Here is a 25,688-nt window from a genome sequence, read left to right as displayed (position 1 = left end):
CTAACCCAATGCATGTAAATATATACAATATACACTCAACAACCCCCAATACACATTGGGACTTGTGTACATGCATATAGATGCATGGAAACACACCTGGCATCCTGATATCTCTTCCATTCTCTTATATTGCAATGCTCTCAAATGCATATTTTAATTACTACATTGTGTGACTATCTTTCAACAATAAATAACTATATTTGTGGTGTGCATAGAAAGGTAGATATTATCTGTAAAATTTTTGCTCCCAAAATCAATTCCAGCAGTTTCTTGGCCAATGGGTCACATGGTTCTATGTACCAATAGTAATATTAAGTGTTTTTGTTTTTGGCTAACTATTCATTACTAAAAAAACTGTTTTCTTTTCTGAAGGTTTCTTGAGGGAAAAATGCATAATTTTGGTAGGTACTAAGTAATTTGCCAGGAATATGGATAGTCTTAGATATCAATTAAATAAAGAGAAATGTCCAGAAGAAGCAATTCAAAAATATTTACAAGTTGCAATTGTCTCTTCAATGGCAGTTAAATTTGACATTTCCCCAGTTAAGGAAATTTCTAGCCATTAAGTAATTTTTTTCCAATAATGTGTAGTAAATGAAGAAGCTTTAAGATATTAAAAAATCAGCCAGGTTTCAAACAGCCTTAGGTTTCAAACACAATAGAGGCATATTTGAACATAATTTTCCGTAGATACTCTATTAGACCACACTTCTTCTATAACCACGTGTCCGTGGTAGATATTCAAGAGTTAAATTGAACAATGCAATGTGCTGACTGTGAGCTAAATTTGGAGAGCCCTAAATAAGAAATAAATATCATAATATAATTAAGGTTATAGTGAATAATAATTAAATTTCATCTTATATTACATTATTAAAATAATGTTTTAAACAAAGTACCACCTTGAGGGAAAGCTAAATTGTTCAAAGGAAGATGTAAATGCACTAATATTGTTGGTATGTTGGCTGCAAATAGAAACTAAGAAAATCAGTTCAATTCCTTGCAAGAAGATAATTTTAAAACAGGCTTTTATTTCAGCAAATATTAGGGGAAAGAAGGGAGCTAACATTTATGTAGAATTTTCCTTTGCCAAACACAATTTAAATGTAATATTCATGATAAAATTTATAAGAATTGTTATCCTCTTATTATATGTGAGAAAGCCTAATATTTATCAAAGAAATTGAATAAAATTAAATAAAATAATATTGCTAATTTGCTATGTATCTAAGATTTGAATTCAGGTTTTTGCCTGAATGGCAAATCCATAATATTCATTTCACTAGTGGCCCCCAGACTTTGTGATAATAATAACAACTAATATATATTCCATATTGCTATGTGTCCAACACTTTCATGCATTTTAAGTATATTGACACACTTAATGTTCTCAACAAACCTAAATAATATGTTAATATTATTATCTCTGAGTTTAACTTGGCTAGGATAATTCAGCTAGTAAGTAAAGAGGTACAATTTAGACTGTATATTTTAGCTCTCAAAACTAATTTTCTTAAATGTCCAGTGCTTTCTCATGATACTTTAATCACCTCTCTCAAGTAATATTAACAGGCCTAGGACAAAATCCACATCTGGTTTGCTGCCTGTTTTTTACATAAAGTTTAATGGGAGTCCAGCTGTGCTCATTTGTTTATGTCATAAAGCTGCTTTCTTATTAAAATGCGGTTGAGTTGTTATACACCGACTAATATGTAAATTATTTTCAATAAATATACAGTGAACCCTCCATATTTTGGGGTTTTGCATTTGCACATTGAACCAACTGCAGATCAAAAACAGTATTTTTTAATCCATGGTTGGGAGCCTGAGAATGCAGAGGACAAACTGTGTTTTTCTTTGCCATTTCATAGAAGAGACTTGAGCATGCACAGATTTTGGTATCCATCGGGTCCTGGAAGAAATCCCAATGGATACTAAGGGAAGACTATAGTTGAGTTTCTGGGGAGTCAAAAGTTATGTGTGAATTTTAGACTGCAAGGAGTCAATGACCCTAAACCCAGCATTTTCCAATGGTCAACTATAGATTTATTCATTTTCTCATGTGTTACAAATACAAATTGAGTCGGTTTGTTTTTATTAATAACGAGTCTTCTATGTATAGTTCACTTTTACTTAAAAAAAAAACAGTAACAGAAAATAATCTAGTTAAAAGTATATTTGAAATAGTAAACATCGGTATTTCTATTAGTAAATTTATGCTAAAATAAAGTCAATAGTTTTGTCAAGTTTTCATTTTCACCAAGGTTAAAGTGAAAGCGTTAAGGAATAACTGCTCTCTATTTACTGTAAATGAGTCACTATATGCTGAAACACTTTCCCTCATTTGTAAACATATGAATACTTTAAGTTTTATATCACTCTTAGGCAATTGCATTATGTTATCTAAATCTGTACCACCATCATTTATATACCCAGTGATTAAAATGGGCATTTTCACTGTAGTTAAATATTGCTTTGATTCTGATTTTCCAACAAAAACAAAACACATTCCAGTCAAAATGCGTCTCAGAGGAACACAACTGCAGGCTTTCCACTACCATTTGCTCAGTGGCTCTGTGCTCTCTCCCTCCCTTCCTCCCCTGACAGAGTGCTAACACTTTAAGTATCCCCAGGAGACACTGTAGGGTGCCATCTGCTGAATATCTGCTATGTTGCAGCCTGAAATGCTCAATGCCAAATTTAGCTCATATAATTACATAACAGTACGTGAGTTGTGTTAAACTGACATTAATGCTGGATTCATGGAGAAGACTGAACGTTAGACATCCATAGCAAAACCACTTAGCGGTTATTTGATTAATCACTAAATATGATTATAACACATATACCCACAGCATTCAGGTACAATAAGAGTGGCATTTATTGTTAATACTGTGGGTTGTAATATTTTATTTTTTATTTTTATAAGCATTAAAATAATACACATGACTAACAGAGAGCATAAGGATACTTAACTAGGAAGTAATTCTCTGACTGATAGGCATATACTTTGTCACTGCGATCGCACTCCACTTTATTTCCACCTCACATAAACATCAGAAGATACATGGACAGCAAAGAAGTAGCCAAAATATTTCTAAAACTTTCATAGTCAGAGAGATACAGAGAAAAATAAAATATTCTTTGTTGAAAATGATGATATATAAACATAAGGCATTCTGTTAAGTGAACATACTATACCTTGCTGGGAGAATAATTTAGTATATACTTTTCGAAAACCTTGCTAATATCTACTAGTTTTGAACATGCACTTACCTAGTAATTCCACTTCTGGAAGAGACCAGATTTTCATGGAGAGATTAAGCACCTTGCCCAAAGTCACATGTGCCTAGTGAGAGCTGAAATTCAAATTTGAGCAGCCTGTTCTAGTATAGACTATTACATCATGATCACTATGCTAGAATGCCTTTGCAGTATAAGTAATAACCTTAAGTGACATAAATCATATTTTTAAAAGGAAAATAATAGCTCAATGTGGAGAGTACTATTTTATTATGTGTATTCTTATATTGCTCTTATGTAAAATGAACTTTTGGTTATCATTGTAAATTAACCTAATAAAATCTGTAGTCTCTTTACAAACATGTTTTACTTGAAAATATATTTTATAAAGTCTTTCAAGACATGTATTATTCATTTTCATATCCTTAAATGGATAGACCAATGCCTTATAAACAAATGGATTAATAAATAATATGACAACTGAGTACCAGCTGGAAATGGTTACTATGTCTACTTTAGGCTTGGTTTCTAAATTAACACTGACTAGGTCATTTAATTATTGAAATTCTTGAAGCCTAGGTAACATGCTTTTGGAATTGATCAATGTGTGGCTGTTTTTCTTTTCTTAACTTACCTCTCAGCATCATACCTTATGTTGGTTTCCTTGAAACAATGTTTTCTCTTAGCTTCTTGCCCCTACACTCTTAGTGTTCTTCCTGTCTTAATGGATAATCTTGTTCTTGATTATCCGAGCAGTGAACATTGGAGTATCCCACCCTGGTTTTAGATATAAGCTCTCTCTTCCATAGCTTTAAATAGAATCTGTTTAATCATGAAGACTCAACTCTGATCTTATTGGATTTGCAGATACTAATTCAAATTTCTACTTGAGACACACACTTGCATGTTAAATAAGCATCCCAACCTTAGCCTTGCCAAAACAGAACTCTTGTTTCCTGCCTGCCTCACACAGGTTGCTCCTTTCCTAGTCTTCCCAGGTTCCAGAAATGGCAGTAACATCTGTCTGTTACTCAAACTGAAACCCTCAGTTATCTTTTTCTTTTACTCTTTCTGTCACCCAATTTCCAACTCACCAGCAAGTACTGTTGACATTACTTCCAAAACATGTCACACATCTTCTCCCTTTCCTCTCTCTCAACTGCTATCACCATCGTCCCCATGATTTCTCATTCAGAAAACCTTACTTTTATATTGACTGTAAATAGGAAATTTAATTGACTGTAGTAGCTCTTTTGCCCCAAAATATCAAGTCAAATGTGCTGCCACAACTGAAAGCTCAGAAAAGCATAAATGGCAGCAAAACTTCTATTTTTAGTTTCAGCTAGTATAGCTTTTATTGACAATTATTAATACTGAATTATTCAATAAATATGACTTAAGTCTTATTAAAGAATACTTACTGATATATTTCCAAATGTTTAAGAAATTTCAAATATTATCCACTTACCTAAACACAGTTATAATCACACACAAAAAAGATCATTGCAGTAACTCAGGCTTCTGAGTGTTTACTCCATACTCCAACTGTGATAACTTGTTACACACATTTTATTGTTTAATTGTCCAAATAACCCTATGAGATAGTAATATTGCCTGTGATGAGATAGAGACTCAAAAACCTTAACTTGTAACAACTAGTAAGCCGCAGAAGTGAGAATCAAATATAAATCTCAATGATTCCAAACACCTGTGTTTTTTACCACTCTACTATGCTTACTGCAGGGGGACTGGGTGAGTGAAATGGGGCTGGGGTTTAGGGAAGAGTTTTTCTCTAACTTCTCTAATTTTTCCCAGAGAACTGTTGGAAGTTAAGGTTTCTTACAAAGCAAAAGAGCCATGGAATTATACTACCCTTCCCTTCATATCTATTTTCCAGACTATTTTTATCCCCTCCCAAAGAGTCAGGACTTATGTAGGCAGAGAGAAACCTACCCATTCTCAGTAAATCTAAGACCACAAGTTTATTTCAGGGAATATACAATGGAATCCATTGTAATATATGAGGACAGTGGTATGTTTTTATGCTTTTAACTTATATTATTCTAAAAATGGGGGGAAATTAAGCTCTAACAACAATTTGTAAGAATTCACAATAGTGCTCTAACTTGGTCTGCATAATATATGGTCATAGTTCTCTTACAGGTCTCCCAGGAGAAGAATAAAAATTCCACAATTGACACCATTAGATATGACGTTATTAGTTACATAATGGTGTTCTGTATGCTGTCATATTGTGTAACATTTGATGAACTTCATTAAAATGTAAACCTATGCAACAACTACACCGACGCAGATAAACACTTTTTATGACCTTAGAAATTAATTTAGTATATGCAGAAATATTCTGACAGATGAAAAATGCTGCAGAGTACCTATTCAGTCAGTCAAAAGGTGACTTCAGAGGTAAGATGGCGGAGGAGTGAGGAGAGGTTGCGGTTTTAGGCTCCGGAGACCCGTCTGCAGTTTGGTCTAATTGCAGACAGAACATCTCAGTGAGCAGCTGGACATTGGTGGGAGTTGAGCCAAGGCACTGCTGGATTAGAGAAAATCCATCTGGGAACAACCTGTTTAGTGAGGATAGCGGAGAAAAAGGGGACGAAACGGGATTCCTGACTGGGGCGGCTGCCCGAGCTGTGGCGGGAAGCACACAAAGGATTTTTGGCGACCACAGGCTACCCCAGAGAGGAGTCAGGCGGAGAGCGGATCTCTGCCCGCTGGCAGAGACGGGACTCGACCAAGTGGCATTGGCGCTGAAGGACAGGAGACAGCGTGCTGCCGGGCAAGTGAGAACATAATTCTCCTTTATATTTTTCTCTAGTGGATGGTGGAGACGGGAGGAAAGTTTGGGTGTGGTAGGCCGTTCTGGAGGAGCCCAGGCGCAGGGGCGCGCTAATCCACTCCTCAACCCTACCATTGGGTCTCGGGGGCGCACATAGGGAAGTGCTCTCATTCACTGGCCCAGGTGCGCGGTGCCGTGAGTCCAGGCGTCCCTCGGACACTCCCCAACGGACATAAGATCAGTGCCCCAACGGGCACAGGGAGGGCCCACTGAACACGCAGAGGACTGTGCACAGACACCCCTAGACAGCTCCCGTGGGCGCAGGGCCCTAGGCCGGAAAGCAGACCACTAGCGCAGGCTCTGTTTGTGCCCACCCAGACGGGTGAGGGAACGGGGCGGCTGCAGCATGGGAACAGCGAGAGGCGGCGACCCACGGACGCTCGATTCCACTGAGCGCAAGTGTCCCTGGCCCTGCCCTAAGAGGCGAGAGACCAACTCCCGGAGCTCGGCTCAGCGGGACTGAGGGCACGGGGCAGCGCGCGAGCGTGAAAGCACCTCAGCCCGGGGTCAGTGGGAGCTCTCGGGCCGCCTGTGCGGGCAGGGTCACCTCGGCGCAAACGGGGAACCGCCGCGGCCCAGCGAAGGCGGGAGCCAATCCCGGGGAAAGCGCTCGGGCCGCCCGTGCGGGCAGGGTCACCTCGGCGCGAACGGGGAACCGCCGCGGCCCAGCGAAGGCGGGAGCCAATCCCGAGGAAAGCGCTCGGGCCGCCCGCGCGGACAGAGACACCTTGGCACGAACGGGGAACCACCGCAGCCCGGCAGCAGTGGGCTCCAACCGCGGGGCAAACTCTCGGGCCGTCCGAGCGCGCAGGGGCTTGCGCGCAAGGACACCTCAACTGGCTACAGCGGGCAGCAAGGTAGCGCGCCGTGCCGGCAACCGCGGGCGCGCACCATAGCGGCAACCGGGTGCGCACACCAGTCCGGCAAAAGAACAAGAACCTCTGACCTCCCACACTAGACCAGCTGCGGACCCAGAAAAAGAAGGCAACACACCAAGGCTAAAACGGAGTAAAAACATCGTTTTTTTTTTTTTCTTTCCAAATTTTTTCTCCCTTGTTCTTTCTTTCTTCTTAATAATTTCTTTTCTTTCCTTCTTTCTTTATTCTTTTCCTGGGGTTTTTTGGGGGGGGGTTTTGGGGGGTATATATATATATATATATTTATATATTTTTTTTTGGTTCAATTTTTTTTTCTCTCTCTTTTTTCTTTCTTTCTTCTGTATTCTTTCTTTTCTATCTTTCTTTGTTCCTTTCTTGCTTACCTTTTGGGGTTTTTTTGGGGGGGTTGTGGTAAATTTTTTATTTTCTTCTCTTTCTCTCTTTCTTCTTTTCTTTCTTCTATTTTCTTGGGGATTTTTTGGGGGGGTGTTTTTCCTCCACCTCTTCCAATAATAACTTTATCTCTAACGTGTTGCATATAACCTCTCCTTCTCATCCTTTCTCTTTAATAGTGGTTTATTCGTTTGTGTGTCTAGCTTAGCCCCCCTATTACTTTAAATAATACAATATAATTACTATATAAACCCAAATACAATACAATCCCACTTTCTTACTATACTAAGTATTTTTCTATCCTTTTCTTCTATTTTTCTTAACATACAATGTAAATATTACTAACTGGCTTGCACAGTCTCAACTATTATTAATCTATCAACCCCTCTATCAAAAATTATATTTTTCCTCCCCAAAAACAACTCGTATCTATTCTTCTTATAGTATAAAAGCTCAAATCTCTTTACATTTATATTAATACGGGCTAGTTGGCTAACGATAGCAGGATAGAGTAGGGGATACTTTCTGAGGGTGTGGGTCTCCTGCCTGGGCTGTGTGTTTATGTCTTTAACAGCATATCCACAAAAGAACTCAAGACAAAGCAGATAGAGTGACTCTCAACCAAGTAGCCAGAAGGAAGATCCTATCAAAGAACATCTGAAATATAACCGAACAGCATAAACAAACGACATAAAGGGTAACTCAAGACCATCAGGCTCAGGATATCAAAGAGACTGCACCACTGAAACTCCCAGACCTTCGATAAAGAATATTACACCACAAAGGAGGGAAGTCAAAGCAGACTACCCCCCCCCAATAAATAAATAAATAAATAAATAAATAAATAAATAAATAATAACAAAAAGAATCCAACATGGTAAGACGCAAAAATAACCCCTCAATGAAAAGAAAAGAGGAATCCTCAGAAAGAGAGATAGACGAAATAGACATAGCCCAAATGTCAGACATGGAATTCAAAACAATGGTGGTAAAGAAGCTCAATATACTCGACATCCTTAAAATCAACTATGACAACCTTCAAGGAAGTTACCAGCAGCTCAAAGAAAATTACAGGGATCTTGCAGAGAACTACACCAGCATAAAAAAAGACATAGAAATCGTTAACAAGAACCAGGAAGAACTTAAGAATACAATCTCTGAACTGAAAAACACAGTAGAATCAGTCAAAAGCAGACTAAACGAAGCAGAAGATCGGATTAGTGAGTTAGAAGATAATGTAGAGAAAAACTCCCAGACAATACAGCAAAATGAAAAACGATTGAAAAAATATGAACAAGATGTAAGGGAATTACAGGATAGCATTAGGAAAAATAATTTAAGGATCATCGGAATACGAGAGGAAGAAGAAAAGGAACATGGAATTGAAAATCTGATAGGAGAAATAGTGACAGAAAATTTTCCGAACCTGATGAGAGGAAAAGCTATGCAAGTCCAAGAAGCACTGAGAGTTCCAATCAAGAGGAACCCCCAAAAACCCACTCCAAGGCACATCATAGTTAAAATGGCAACATTCCAAGACAAAGAGAGAATCCTAAAAGCAGCAAGAGAAAAGCAGCAAATAACATACAAGGGAGCTCCGATAAGGCTATCAACTGATTTCTCAACAGAAACATTACAAGCCAGAAGGGAATGGTCAAAAATATTTCAAGCAATGAAAAACAAAGGCCTACAACCAAGAATACTCTACCCAGCAAGGCTCTCATTCAAAATAGAAGGTGAAATAAGGAGTTTCTCAGACAAAGGAAGACTGAAAGAATACATCTCCACCAAACCAGCATTGCAAGAGATGCTAAAGGGAGTGTTCTAAGAAAAAAGAAGAAAAAAACAAGAGAGGAGAGGAACAGAGGTACAAAGGGAAATGAATAAATACACGTCAATAATAACCTTAAATGTAAATGGATTAAATGCTCCAATTAAAAGACATAGGGTAACGGAATGGATAAGAAAACAGGACCCACATATTTGCTGTCTACAAGAAACACACCTGAAAACAAAAGATTTACACAGACTGAAAGTAAAGGGATATAAAAAAAAAATTCCAAGCAAACGGACCGGAAAAAAAAAGCCGGGGTAGCAGTTCTCATATCAGACAAAATGGATTTCAAAGCAAGGACAATAAAAAGAGACAAAGAAGGACATTTCATAATACTTAAAGGAACAATCCATCAAGAAGATATGACTTTGATAAACATATATGCACCCAACATAGGAGCACCCAAATACATAAAGCAAATACTAGAAGACCACAAAAAGGATATCAACAACAACACACTCATAGTAGGGGACTTCAACACTCCATTATCAACAATAGACAGATCATCAAAGCAAAGAAACACCAAGGATATACAGGCATTGAACAACACACTAAACCACATGGATCTAACTGATATATATAGAACTTTTCACCCCAAAGAAGCAAAATATACATTCTTTTCAAGTGCACATGGGACATTTTCAAAGATAGACCACATGATAGGTCACAAAACAAGCCTCAACAAATTCAAGAAAATTGAAATAATATCAAGCATCTTTTCAGATCACAATGCCTTGAAACTAGAAATCAACCTCAGAGGAAAAAATCAAAGACACCCAAACTCATGGAGATTGAATAACATGCTATTAAATAATGAATGGGTTAACAATGACATCAAAGAAGCAATCAAGAAATTTCTAGAAACTAATGATAATGAGCACACAACAACCCAAAACCTGTGGGACACAGCAAAAGCAGTCCTGAGAGGGAAGTTTATAGCAATACAGGCATATCTGAAAAGGCTAGAAGAATCTCAAATAAAAAACCTAACCACAATGCTACAAGAACTAGAACAACAACAACAAACAAAGCCTAGGGCAAGAAGAAGGAATGAAATCATCAAGATCAGAGCAGAACTAAATGACATAGAGACTAAACAAACAATCCAAAAGATCAACGAAACTAGGAGCTGGTTCTTCGAAAAAATCAACAAAATAGACAAGCCTCTAGCCAGTCTAATCAAGAAAAAAAGAGAGAAGACACAAATAAACAAAATCAGAAATGAAAGAGGAGAAATCACGACTGATACCTCAGAAATACAAATGATAGTTAGAAATTACTTCAGACAACTGTATGACAAGAAATTTGACAATCTAGAAGAAATGGACAAATTTCTAGAAACATACAACCTTCCAAAACTGAATCAAGAAGAAGTGGAAAGTCTCAACAGACCAATAACAAAGAAGGAAATTGAAACAGTAATCCAAAATCTCCCGGCACACAAAAGCCCTGGACCGGATGGCTTCACAGGCGAATTCTACAAAACATTCAGGGAAGAACTAACTCCTATCCTCCTCAAACTGTTCCAAAAAATCCAAGAAGAAGGGAAAATCCCAAACTCTTTCTATGAAGCCAGTATTATCCTAATCCCCAAACCAGGTCAAGACACAACAAAGAAAGAAAACTACAGGCCAATATCACTGATGAACATCGATGCTAAAATCCTCAATAAAATATTGGCAAACAGGATCCAGCAACACATCAAAAAGATCATACATCATGATCAAGTGGGCTTCATTCCAGGGATGCAAGGATGGTTTAATATTCGCAAATCAATAAATATAATACATCACCTAAACAGAATGAAAGACAAAAATCACATGATCATATCAATAGATGCAGAAAAAGCATTTGATAAAGTTCAACACCCATTTATGATGAAAACACTCAGCAAAATGGGAATAAAGGGAGCATATCTTAACATAATTAAGGCTATATATGAGAAGCCTGAGGCCAACATCATACTCAATGGACAAAAACTGAAAGCATTCCCCCTGAACTCAGGAACGAGACAAGGTTGTCCACTCTCTCCACTCCTTTTCAACATAGTGTTGGAAGTCCTAGCCACAGCAATCAGACAAGAAAAAGAAATAAAAGGAATCCAAATTGGGAAAGAGGAAGTGAAACTTTCATTATATGCAGATGATATGATAGTATACCTAGAAAATCCTATAAACTCCACTAAAAGACTACTCAATATAATAAGTGAATTCGGCAAAATCGCAGGATACAAAATAAATATACAGAAATCCAAGGCATTTCTGTACACCAACAATAAAATAGCAGAGACAGAGACAAAAAAGAAAATACCATTTACTATAGCAACAAGAAAAATAAAGTACCTAGGAGTAAACTTAACCAAAGAGATAAAAGACCTGTACTCTGAAAATTATATAACATTGAAGAAAGAAATTAAGGAAGAAACAAATAAATGGAAGCAAATACCATGTTCTTGGATGGGAAGAATCAACATCATCAAAATGGCCATACTACCCAAAGCAATTTACAAATTCAATGCAATCCCTATTAAAATACCAATGACATATTTCACAGACCTAGAACAAATACTCCATAAATTCATATGGAACCAAAAAAGACCCCGAATAGCAAAAGCAATCTTGAGACAGAAGAACACAGCAGGAGGAATCACAACACCAGATATCAAACAATACTACAAAGCCACTGTAATCAAAACAGTATGGTACTGGCATAAGAACAGACATATAGATCAGTGGAACAGAATAGAGAGTCCAGAAATAAACCCAGGCCTCTATGGTCAACTAATCTTTGATAAAGGAGGAGGGAACATAAAATGGAGTGAGAAGAGCCTCTTTAACAAATGGTGCTGGGAGAACTGGATAGGGACCTGCAAAAAAATGAAACTAGACCACCAACTTACACCACACACGAGAATAAACTCAAGATGGATCAAAGACTTAAATGTAAGCCGTGACACCATAAAAGTCCTAGAGGAAAACATAGGCAAGAAAATATCAGATATCTCACGTAACAATCTCTTCACGGATACATCTCCTAAAGCAAGAGAAATAAAGGAAAAAATAAATAAATGGGATTACATCAAACTGAAGAGTTTCTGCTCAGCAAAAGAAAACATCAGCAAAATGAAAAGGAAACCAACCATATGGGAAAACATATTTGCCAATGACATCACAGACAGGGGACTGATTTCCAAAATATATAAAGAGCTGATACGACTCAACATCAAGAAAACAAACAACCCAATTAAAAAATGGGCAAGGGACCTGAACAAACACTTCTCCGAAGAGGACATACAGAAGGTCCATAGACACATGAAAAAATGCTCAACATCATTAGCCATCAGGGAGATGCAAATAAAAACCACAATGAGATACCACCTTACACCAGTCAGAATGGCCATCATCAACAAATCAACAAGCAACAAGTGCTGGCGAGGATGTGGAGAAACGGGAACCCTACTGCACTGTTGGTGGGAATGCAGACTGGTGCAGCCACTATGGAGAACAGTATGGAATTACCTCAAAAGATTAAAAATGGAACTGCCTTTTGAACCAGCGACTCCACTACTAGGATTATACCCGAAGAATCTTGAAACACCAATTCAAAAGAACTTATGCACTCCTATGTTCATAGCAGCACTGTTTACAATAGCTAAGTGCTGGAAACAACCTAAGTGCCCATCTGTAGATGAGTGGATCAAAAAACTGTGGTACATTTACACAATGGAATACTATGTAGCAGAAAGAAAGAAGGAACTCCTACCATTTGCAACAACATGGATGGAACTAGAGAGAATTATGCTTAGTGAAATAAGCCAGGCAAAGAAAGAAAAATACCATATGATATCACCTAATACAGGAAACTAAAGAACAACACAAACAAAGGAACTAAATAGAACAAAGAGCAGAATAGAAGTCAATAGGGGGGAGGGGAGAGGGAGAGAAGGGGGATAAGTAAGGGAAGGGATTAATTAAAGAGCCTGTATAAAAGACTCATGGACATAGACAACGGGGAGGGATATGATTGCGGAAGAGGGGGTGGGCTGGGTGGGGGAGAGAAATTGGGGGAAAAGGGGATAACTGTAATTGAAAAACCAAAATAAAAAAAAAAAAAAAAAAAAAAGGTGACTTCAGTTGAAGGTTTTAGGGTGTGTCTCACAAATCCTACCAACTGACAATTAATATTGTAAAATCGTAAAGGACTGTCCAGCAGCTATTTCAAGTTAAAGAAGGGCTTATCTTGTAGAGATTTGTGAGTGTGGCTTTTGTCTGATAGAGTGAATTCCCTATAAGGTTCACAAGAGATCCTGAAAGAATTTAAGTGAATTATATTTACAAAAAGACTTTGTAGTTGGACTTAAAGGGAAAGAGACAGTACAAAAATAAAAGAGGCCTTTGGATAACAATGTCTGCAAGCATAAATAAGGAGAAAACTATTCAGCTGTAAACATGTGCTAATTTTACACGAAAAGAAATAATAATTAGGAGGGTAGAATAGAGAATACGAGGGAGGAACTAAAAACCATGGCAAATTATTCTCAGGCTTTAAGTCCTAATCAAGAAACTGCTATCCTATGCATTAATTAACAGCCTTTAAATGAAGAACTGTACTTGAGTCACTGTACTTAAGCCTCATCTACAACTGCACATGCTTTACATGATAAGATTCTGTAGTTTCAGCTGATGCTGTAATGAAATGATGGTTTGGGTAGCCTTAGGAGGGGGTAAGTGTACTTTGTACTATGAGAGATGCATCATTGGGGGCCAGAGGGTAGAATGTGGTAGCCAGCCTCCAGGAAGGGCTATAATGTTCCCCACCTCCTCGTCACCAGATCTTTGTGTAGTGCCTTTCCATGCTGAATCAAGGTGGTTGTTGTCATCAATAAATAAATTTCACAAAAGCAATGATATGTTACTTCTGAGAGTAGTTTATAAAAGAACAGAGCAAACTAAAGGGAAACATTATAACAGAAACTATTTCTGTAGATATTAAGCATCTTCTTCTTGTAGCTAATGAAATTATGTTTAAAAAATTAAGCAGAAAAACAATCGCCTTTGCTATAGACACTTCTTTTGCCAGTAATACTATAGAATAAAATGACAGTAGAATTTCTAAGGGCCCTAAGTCAGCTTTTTTTAAAAATAAGAGTCAATATTTGTGATGTTTGGGGTTGTTGGGAATATATATGTGCATTTTAGTAACAGCAAGTTATCTACAAAAGGGGGAACAAAATTAGAGTGTGAGATTTCATTCAGATTTTTCACACTTGATCCATCTTAGAATTCAGATCTTAAATATCAACTGAGCACCATTAGGAAATTTTTCAAATAAGAGGATTTTTCTAGTGTGATATATTAAACTCATTAATTACCTTTTTACCTTAAAAACAAAATAACTGATTTCTTGTACAGTTAAAATATAATGTGTATATTAAAGTTGGACTACTATGCAGCATAAAAAATAAGTTCATAAACTAGGAATAAACGCTATTTTTCTATATTAAAAAGATATTTTAATATAAAATGAATAGTTGGTATTAAACTCAAATATAGTAATGAAATGTGAAATTCCATTGAAAATGCCTAGTTTAAAAATATTTCAATAAACCATTTTATTTAAAAGCATCCAGTATGAACATATTATTACTAGAACACTTGTCTATGTTAAGCATAATATTGCTTTTCTTGTTGACCAAGGAGACTTTAAGACTCCCTGTTCTCTGACTGGGCTTAACAAATAGATGTAATTATTCCTTATTGTACATCAGCTTTAAAAATCAATTCTCTTCAGTTTCTTCAAATACTTTTTCATGAAGAAAACAGATAAGTATAAAACACATAAGTATAAAAACAGTCTCAAGATATTCTGAACATTGACTTGATAGTGAACATCACTAAATAGCTTTAAATTATAAAATTGAGTACCCTAAGAAAGCCTCCTGGCTCTTCCTGTCAGTTCTTCTACTTTCCTTTACTTGTATTAATTATTTTTCTAGTTAAAATCTAAAGAGAGATAATAGAAAGCCAGAGAGTTGAATGTTACCAGCTTTAAGATTAATATCTTATTTTTTATCGTATTTTTTCCATTACCATTCAGTCCCCTTATACCTTCCCCCCACCGCAATCACCACACTATTGTCCACACCCATGAGTACTTTTTCCTTTTTGCTCAGTCCCTCCACCCCCTTCCCTCCCCTGTTTAGCTTTCAACCTGCTCTCTCTGAGTCTGCTCTATTTTCCTTGTTAGTTCAGTTTGTTCATTAGATTCCACATATGAGTGAAATCATATGGTATTTGTCTTTCTCTGACTGGCTTATTTCACTTAGCATAATGTTCCAGGTCCATCCATATTGTCATATATAGTAAAACTTTTTTTTTTTATATATATTTTTATGGCCAGGTAGCAGTCCATTGTGTAAATGTCCCATAGTTGTTCTATCCACTCATCAACCAATGGACGTTTGGGCTGTTGCCATATTCTGGCAATTGTAAATAATGCTGCAAAGAACATAGGAGTGCTTATGTTTTTTCAATTTAGTGTTTTGTTTATTTTTGGATCTATTCCCAGAAGTGGGATCATAGGGTCAAAAGGCAGATCCATTTTTAATTTTTTGAGTATCTCTGTGCTGCTTTCCACAGTGGCTGCACCAGTCTGCATTCCCATCAACCGTGCGGGAGGGTTCCCTTTCTCCACATCCTTGCAAGCAGTTGCTGTTTGTTGACTTATTGATGATTTTTAATATAACAGCTGTTATTAAGTTTGCCTTGTTCAAAGTGGTTCAGACTGTATGTTGAGCCAAAGGTCAGGGATATTCCACAAGTGCAAAAAAATGCTTATGTTATCAATGTAGAAACAATATAGTCATCAGATAGTGGTGTGTTGGTAAATATTTAATACAATGCTCATCAAAAATTAAATGCCTTAATTTATAGTGTTTGCCAATTTCTGTGGCTTAACACTCCCGTGTGGCTGATATCAAGGTACCAAAATGACCTAAATGAATCTACAGTTGGGAAATATGCACAGTAGCTATTATATAGAATATCCACATATATATCCAATAAATACAAATAAGGTCATGAGTATAGTTAATAGTAAAATATTGTATAATAAATAGAAAATGAGTTTTGAGCTCTGATTAGGTTTTTAAAAATGCAATGTTTCACTATAAGTGTATGTAATTTAATTTTCTGTGCCTGTACTTAACTGCTACTCTCAAAATTCCTGAAATTCTAACAGTAATCAAGTATAAGCATACCTAACTCCTGCACACCCCTGCATATATTCTAGACAAAAAGACCACCAGTAATAGTAACTAGTATGAGATGTAGATATCTCTTCCAGTTTTTGGTTTAAAAGAACACGTGACTGGGTGTCCTCAATAGTCTGTCAAAATCATTTCTCTTAAATATCCTTCTCTCTTCCTAATTCCATTGTGGCCTCTAGTGGTAGCAGCTAGCATTTTTCTTATAATCAAAGTGTTAGAAAAACAGTTATCAGTGATTATCATTATAAGGTTAACCACAATATTACTGAGTTCTCTTTTCACACTATTTATAAGTATATCTTATCAACAAAAAGAAACCAAGTGAATAACAATGGCATATAGTAAAGTCATTGAATTAGAAGTCAGAAATTGGAGACAGTTGTCTTGAATTCTAATGCATACACCTTTGATAAAAATCCCTGACAGGAAATAACTGGGGTAATTATAAAAGTAAAACCATAACACACTTGAATCTAAAGAACAGATGAATCTTGGACATAAAAATGAAAGGGATCCATTAGGCCCATTCCTAACCCGCTCGTCATCTAAATGAACATAGGCTGTGCAGGACAACTGTGTTCTATAGAGGAGAAACAGTCAAACATTCAGATTACATTTTACTGGGTTGATTTTTATTGGAACTAAATGACTAAATTTTTACATATCATATAAATAAGGCCTCGGTATCTTTAAAGTGAAGTTCATTTAGTGTGTGTCTATTTAGCTTTATAAAAACATATAAACATAGCAGTTAATGCCTATTTCTTTTTACCTGATTTTTCCCAGGCTTGGTATCAATTATTCTTTTTCAATTTCTTCACGGCATATTACAATTTTAGAGCTGAAGGGTACCTCTACACCAGCACTCCTAATCCTGCTTTTGATATATGAGACAAGCTGAACTCCAAGAGGCTACCTGATCCCTACCCAGTGTCATGCAGTTAATTAGTAACAGAATTCAGGACTAACTGTGTACCAGCACTGAAAGACATTAATCTTAGAGTAAACCATACCTCTTGAAGAACTCTCTTCATCTTTAATAATAATGTCTTGACGGCTGTGCAGTCCTGTAACATCAGTCTGAACGGCAGAGAATCTATGCCTCCATTTTCTTCCACACCTTGCAGGGGCCAGTCTGCAGATGGGCTGCTGGGCATGCGGCTAATGTGGGAAGGCCTGGCTTCCTGATCAATGTCTTTTGTTAATTTCAGTGAAAGGTTCCTAATAAGAAAAATAATAAGCAAAAATTATAATGTAGCATATTCACAGCTGTATTTTCCATCAATGTCAGTAGTGAGCTAGAAAACATTGCCTTGTGACCCTCATATTTCTGATTAGTCTTTGTAACACAATCATTTGTAATATTCTATACACACAACTCATTTGCACCCAGAAATTTTTCTGTAAGGCGAATTGTTATGTATTACAGGGCTGCCTCCAACAGTTGAAAATTTACCACCACCATTAGAAAAAAATAATTAAGCTAACGTTTTATAATTCCTTTTAGATTGCTATTTGTGTGTGTGTGTGTGTGTAAACTGTTTAATCGTGATTCTAAACATCAGTGAAGACTGACAAAGCTTTCAGAAACTGTACTAATGTGAAGTTAAAAACTAGTTTCAGGAATTTATTGAGGTTCTGAGAATTATAATTTAACATTTAAAAAACTAAAGATATCTGTCATTTTCACACAGTTACGAATGGGCTACATACAGCAATGCATTCAGACAATAAAATTAGTCATTTGTTTTTCACTTGAAAAGTTTGGATCTGTTCTTAATTCCAAGAAGACAAAATGATGGCATATTTTCACAATGATGGGAAACATTTACGTCATGCCACTGTGTCCAGCACAGCAACAGTCGCTGAAGTTTCAAGGATTAATAGGATTGGGTCACTGACCTCAAGAGTCTCCCCAGAATCATTAACTTCGTAGTAGTTGATACCAAAAAAAAATAACAACTGATTTTCTTTCACATGAATTTCTTATCTTGAAACATTTTATTTCTCCAGGAAAAATAGTTGGCTAAAGGTCACAGTAATCAAAACCATTCTTAATTCGGTTGAAGTAGTAAAATGGGCTGTTAAACAGGACTGCTCTTTACTGCACGGGCCAGCACAGCCCTCCTGTTCTATGTGTGCGGTCACTGTATTTCTGATTGATTCATGCTCAGGGTCTACAATTGTTAAATATTTTGAATATTGGTGCTTTTCACAATAGACCTTTATTGAGCCAAAATTACCAGAGTGTCTCTGAATAAATTCACCTAAAAAAAAAAAAATCTATCCCTGTAGTTCATAAGGAAATGAGAACGTCACTAATTTGGAAACGTGGCTTCCTCTAGCACAGACAACCCATAATAAACCCAGAGGGTAGAGGTAGGCTTAGGTCCTCCCTTGTTCCTGCATTAGGAGGGTTCACCACATAATACAGTTAGGCACTTTGGGATATATGGCTCTCTGTCCGCCAACCCTGAATTGTTGTAGTTTCAGGAAATTGAACAAATGTTGCTTATATAAAGAAAGATAATCCCTTAACTTGGAAAAAAAAATTAAATACTGAGGCCTGAAACAGTGGTTCATTAATTATCATAACTACTGCACACAAAAACAAAGGCAATGTAGTCACCATTGAGCTCATTATTTCCCCCTCTCTGTTTGAACTCCCTGAATCTTTCGTAGAATTGTTTGGTGGTTATTTACACTCGCCTTGTTGCTTATGATGCTGACTAAGTCTAAAATTCTGTAACATTTAGATAAAGTCATATTGAGACTTAGTGGTCTTTCTCTGTCCATAAGTACCAAAACCACAAAGGTTTTTAATAAAATTAAAAGCAAAACTCATAAATGTTACATTAAATATATTTTTGAAAGTTTCAACCTGAAAAACCTGAGTTTGAAGTGTTTCTTAAAGCATATGACTTATACTACTGTGGTGAATTGGCTTTGTACTTTCTTCACTATCCTTTGTGTGAAAGGAATTTTCTATCAAGCTAGTTCTCTTTTCAGTGTGACAGACAAATTCAATAGGAATATATATAAAAACTGTAGAATGAGTAAAGGGTTTTTCCTTACATGGGAGAAAAAAATAAGAGTATTTTCATATTTTATCATTTTGTTATAACTAGCACTATCATTTTAACACTGAGAAAATGTTTTTCTCATCCATATGTACTCTTCAAATCATTTGAAAACTTCCTAATACAATGGCCAAAAAACAAGATCATTCTAGTTGCAAAGGATTGATGCTCTTACCTGTCGTAGGAGCTACTCCTTCTTTAGTGCACTGACACCTTTCATTATAGTAAACATCTATGACCACAGGGACCTCAAAGATTTATACTTTATAATGTGGCTATGATTTCTGAACCAGATATCCAAAGAGTGGAGGTAAAAATAATCTCTATTTGCTCAGCACTATAAATAAGCATATACTTGCATCTGCCTTCAAAAGCTTCATTAAGTAGATTTTCAAAAAGGGCCAGGTTATTTATGGTATATTAAATCTCAGCTTGAATAATTCTCAGAGAGATGCAAAGGTATCACTCTGGTATAAACTGGTAGCCCATAACCTAATAAAAATTGTCAGTTAAAGGAACTACAAAAAGCCTATTGATGAATAAGCTATTTTTTCTCATATTTACTATAAAATATATTGTTTATCTGAAAGTGTCATTTTAGGAAAAAACCTTGTACCTCAAATTGTTTTACAGTTGGATATTTAGCTGTATATTTAGATGGGATGGAACGAGCATCCATCCCTCCATGGTAGTATAGGGGTTGTAAAAACTTGTTGACACCTTACATTTACATATGAATATTCATGTAAAAGAATTTTATACTACCTGAACTAATGGATAGAGGAGAGGGATTATATGGGGGGAAGGTAAAATAAAATCCAAGTATCTTAACATAGCCAACAAGGACCTTCATAACCTAGCACCTGTCTGCCTCATTATATCTCATTTTGTAACAACTGCTTCCTTGATTTTGAGCTTCAATTTTATTTGCCTTCATTCAGGTCTGAAATGTGCCAAGCTCCATCCTTTCTCAGGAACTTTGTATTATGTTATTCTATCTGCCTGTAAAGTGTTGCTTATCCACCTTCAGATAAGTACTTCTTCAGGGAAACCTCCTTTGCATCTCTGCCTTTCAAACCTACACAGGTTCCTCTTTTCTATACTAAGCCTTTCGTGGTAGCATTTATCACAGATGCAGTTAAAAAAATAAATTTGAGCAGACCTCTGGGAATACATTGGACTAAGCTGACCTACACTAACTTCACCTCTTGTTCCAAATACGGAAAAACACTTGACAGCTTATAACCTCATTTATTTTTAAACATATTACAGTGCATGATAGAAAGACAGAAACATTTCCGAGTGCCAAAAGCACAAACTCAAAACAGCAATGATTATATGAGTTGGCACTGTGATGGTCTCAGGGTGTTAAAATTGGTTATGGTCTGTAAAAACAGAAGCTGCAGTTTTTATGCCTATGCAGATACAGAGAATACCTGCCAGACAAAGAAGTCACCTAGTGCTGGGAGACATAAGCATTCCAAACTGAAAAAAACTTCAAAAATCAATCTGATCAATTTGTAAATTAACTGCCTGCTAGAACAACGCTTTTTTTTCTCTAAAGGAAAACCAAATAAAATGCAGACTCTCAAAAACATGACATTCACAATGTCTGACAAAAATTCAAGTGAATAGACAGGCAAAGAAACAAAAGACAATTAATAGACACTATGAAATGACCCACATATTAAAATTAACAGACAAGAACTTTAAACAACTATTATCAACATGTTCAAAGTCTTAATAGAAAAAGAAGACATAATAAATAAATAGATGATTAATCGCATCAGAGAAATAAAAATGATAAAAAGTCTAGAAACATATGCTTTCTGATAGTATATATATATATGGTGGACATTTTTAGCTGCCTGCCCACTAATATTCACATCTCCTTCCTGCTTCTTTAAAACAAAAACATAATAAAAATAAGAAATTCCCTAATTTGGTTACGTGCTGGCTTTCCATGATGTCAAGAATTAACAGGAAATTTGGTGGGGGTCTTCAAGGAAATATCTGGTAAACAGAGACATAGGAAAGGGAGAGCTGTCTTTAGTTTGATGTTTCTTTCACTTGATGTACTGTTTGGAACTATTGATGTACTCTGCAAATAGGAAGAGACTCAGCTGTGGGAAAACTGAGGAGCAAAACATTAGGTACACCTGTCTACTTAATGATATAATTTCTCTGCATTAATCAACACTGAAGACTTACTACTTCCAGATTTCTTGTCAGAAAAGATAACATATTTTTTGACTCAAACTGAAAGCACTCTAATTAGTATAACTACTAAAGAATATATTCCAGTAAGGACATTAAACCTAGAAATAAAAAATAACAATTAATTGTGTTAAGTATTTAATGGTTTTATTTGAGACATATTCTAAGGAAATAGGAACAGTACTTTTCTTTCTTGTTTATTAATGTATCCACAAAAGCTTGCACAATTGTGTGTAACACTCATATCAATAGATTAATCAAATTTAATACTAAAAAAAATTAGTGCACCTAGTTTAACATTCTTTTTTAAAGTATGTTTTATTGATTACACTATTATAGTTGTCCCCCAAATTTTTCCCTTTGTCTCCCTCTGCCCAGTACCCCACTTCCCTCCAGCAATTCCCCCTTAGTTCATGTCCATGGGTTGTGCATATAAGCTCTTTGGCTTCTCCATTTCCTTTCCCATTCTTAACATACTTCTCTCTATTCTGCACTTACCAATTATGCTTCTCAATCCTTACACCTTCCCGTCTCTTCTCCCCCTTCACTCTCACCATTGATAGATAACCCTCCATATGGTCTCCAAATCTATGATTCTGTTCCTGTTCTAGTTGCTTGCTTGGTTTCTTTTGTTTTTGTTTTTGTTTTTAGATAGTTGTGAATTTGTTGTCATTTTACTGTTCATAGTTTTGATCTCTTTTTTTTTTTTCTAAAATAAGTCGCTTTAACATTTCATATAACAAGGGCTTGCTGATGATGAACTCCTTTAGCTTTACCTTGTCTGGGACGCACTTCATCTGCCCTTCCATTCTAAATGATAGCTTTGCTGGATAGAGTAATCTATGTTGTAGGTCCTTGCTTTTCATCACTTTGAGTTTAACATTCTTACTTAACAGATGAGGAAGATCAAACCTAAATTGATTTTCTGAGTGTCACACGGCTACCAGATGTAGAATTCTGATCTCCTGACTTGTAGTCCAGCATTCTGTTTTCAATATTAAATCACCTTGTTAGTAGCAGCTAGGAATGAGTGGTCAGATGGGAAATACAAACAGGGCCTTTGCCATTAAAATCTAACAAGAACTTAATACAGGAGGCTAGAAGCAAAAGGGCACCAAGTCTCACCAATTAAATCAGCAGTCCAGAGCTCCACTTGATAAGACTGCCAGGTGTCCCGAGCATTACAAGCAAAATAGCACGCGGCGAGGAGAGAGTCCTTAAGACTGTGCTGAGAAAAGGGGCTTCTGCAACAATCTGACTAACACTGCTGGGTGTGCTGAACATCACAGGTGGGAATGGCACAAGAAGAAGAGAGGAGCCCATGCTGGGGAAGGGAGTTTCTGTAACAAATTCACTAAGAAAAAGAGCCTTTACTAACTAAGAAAGCAAGTCTCTGTAGGTGGACATTATTCTCAGGGGGGAGGAGGAAGAACCTAGAAGCCAATTGGGTTATATAACCCCTGAACCCCAACAGTCAGGGTACTTAGATTAGCTAAGTACCCACTTGTAGCCTTGGCTCACTTATTAACAAACTTACTACCAACTTTATGGGTGCCCACTTGCAGCTTTGTGCTCGTGTGTTTCATAAATAAACTTGCTATCTCATTTCCACTATACGTGTTTGTCTCTCGCTTGAATTTGTGTTTGGAGGATGAGAATTCAAGAATTGAGGTGGGGGAGGGAGCTTCTTGACTCAGGTCTTTCTCTCCCTTCCATAACAATCTTTTAACTGAATTAACATTTAAAATACATTCATATTTCTCTATTCTTTCACTGTACCTGGAATAGTGAAATTTTATATTATAAAATTAGGGAGTGAGTTTAAATAGTAAGGACTCCTACTCCCCAGAAAAGTTATAATTTCCCTCTTTGAAATTTTAGAAAAAGTACATATTATATGAATAGATGTCTGCTCTTACAGACTTTAAATGTAATCGTTCAACTTGAAAAAAATAAGGATGGCCTAATGTCTATGTTAAGTAACTTTTCTCCATGCCATTAATGCTATACACATTTCTTCCTCCAAATCTCTACTTTTGTTCTCACATATCATTTAAAATTCAGTTTAAGATCATTTCCCTAAGAAAAAGAGTTAGAATTAATAAATGTGGAGATGAAAGTACAGTAAAGCTCACCAAAGAATGACTCAAATTACTGTTTAAAAAAGATCACATGTGCATGCACATATATAAACATCAAATCTGTTTGTGCTCACATACATATTTCACTTTGTAATTAGTCATTTAAGCATATTGTATGTTTTAACTGTGTTATGATCGAATAATTAGTATAACTAGTTTTCTTTCCCAGAGCATTAAAAACAGGAGAAATTTGAGGGCACAGAATCATCAAAAACATTTTGTACGGATGGAAATAAAATTCTTATTAATGCTTCCTGATATTTTAGAAGTGATTCTCAATCTAGAAAATCTCACAGACTTACTGGATTTCCTTTGTCTAATAGATATCAAGAAAATATTTTTAAAAATGCTTAGAAACCTTCTCTCCAGTCACATAAACATCAATTCCCTAATGCATTTGCAGACTTTTATATTCAACAGTTGCCTTATTGTACATTACTCTTTGTGGGGAGAAGTAAAAATTTCCCACCCTTCTCATTTACCACCTTATAGAAGTTATTTTATTTAGGAAATTTTAAACTATACAAGGAAAACAAGTTATAGTCAAGCAAAACCTGATCTCTGAGGAATAATTATCTCACTATGACAATTATTATTACTGATGATCTTTTCAAAATTGCTAAAAATTCAACTCCATTGAAGTAAATTGCTGTGAATTTACTTTCAAATGCATTTATAAAGATGAAAACCATCTAAAAATGGAAAGGAGTTTTACTATATTATTTCGTTCTAGTTAATGTTTGCTTGGTCATGGTATTCTATCAATATATTTTAGATACTAGGAATTTTTATAGTTACTTATGCATACTTTATAGCTACCTATTAGACATATTTTTAACACTATATATTATAATTAATTTGAAGTATTTTGACTGAAAAATACAGAGGAGAATTCATTATTCATTGTACTTTTGCTTTTATAAATCTTTTTTTTTTAAGTTACAATCTCAAGCTGTAATATAACTTGCATTTTATGAATAGTTTTCTTCTTTCAAATAAACTTTTTTCAATTATAAGAGTTTCATATTTTTGGTGTAATAAAATCAATAAGATAAGAATCATTTTCAGAGATGAAAATTATATTTTTGAAAATAATTTTATATCCAATGTTATTTGTTTCCTGCCCTCTTCCCTTTAATGTCAGGATAATAAGTCACAAAAATACCAGTGTCTTGTTTCAAATCCATATGATGTAGAAAAGTTGATTGAATTTTTAGGACCATACTACCTCCATAAACCCATCCTATTTTGTTACCACATAAAATATTTAGAGCTTAAGGTTATTGTTTTTAAAATTTTATGTAAAATTCTCTTTTTATCATCACTTATCAAGCACACATAGTGGTAAAATGTATAAAAATTATGAAAACATGTTACTTTATATTTCCTTCCAATAATTTACATTATATCAGAACTTAAAAAACAAAACTATATAATATCTTCAATTTGCCTCTAAGTAGCCTTTATAAAATACAATGTTTTACAAATATAAGCAGCTAGGGTCAATTACAATAAATATTCTGTTATAATATATGCTATTGATGATATCCTAAATATTATACAACCTGCAGACAACAGCACAGTTTTAAATGATAGCTGTATGCCCTATATATTTTTAAAATGTTCAATATCTAAGTATGACAACTGTTATCTATGAGTGTATAATTTAGGAAGTAGTGTTTCCAAATAGAAAATCGATTCTTGCTTTGTAACTTGGCATAAAGGCAATACCTAAAATTATTGGCATTATATATAGTGGTAAGAAAACAAAAAAT

The 25,688-nt window shown here is 35.7% G+C and overlaps 1 protein-coding gene across 1 annotated transcript in view; it reads right to left on the bottom strand.

Annotated features, from left to right (window-relative positions):
- CCSER1 (coiled-coil serine rich protein 1) overlaps positions 1-25,688 on the bottom strand; it is a 733,000-nt gene that overhangs the window by 245,316 nt on the left and 461,996 nt on the right. Inside the window, exon 6 of the mRNA XM_090267946.1 lies at positions 17,489-17,696. Coding sequence (XP_090124072.1) covers positions 17,489-17,696 — 208 coding nt within the window. The remainder of the gene's footprint in view (positions 1-17,488; positions 17,697-25,688) is intronic.

This window comes from Furipterus horrens, unplaced genomic scaffold (genome assembly GCF_987537825.1).
Source record: "Furipterus horrens unplaced genomic scaffold, mFurHor1.1.pri manual_scaffold_2, whole genome shotgun sequence".
Taxonomy (NCBI): domain Eukaryota; kingdom Metazoa; phylum Chordata; class Mammalia; order Chiroptera; family Furipteridae; genus Furipterus; species Furipterus horrens.
This window is presented reverse-complemented; position numbering and strand designations above follow the sequence as displayed.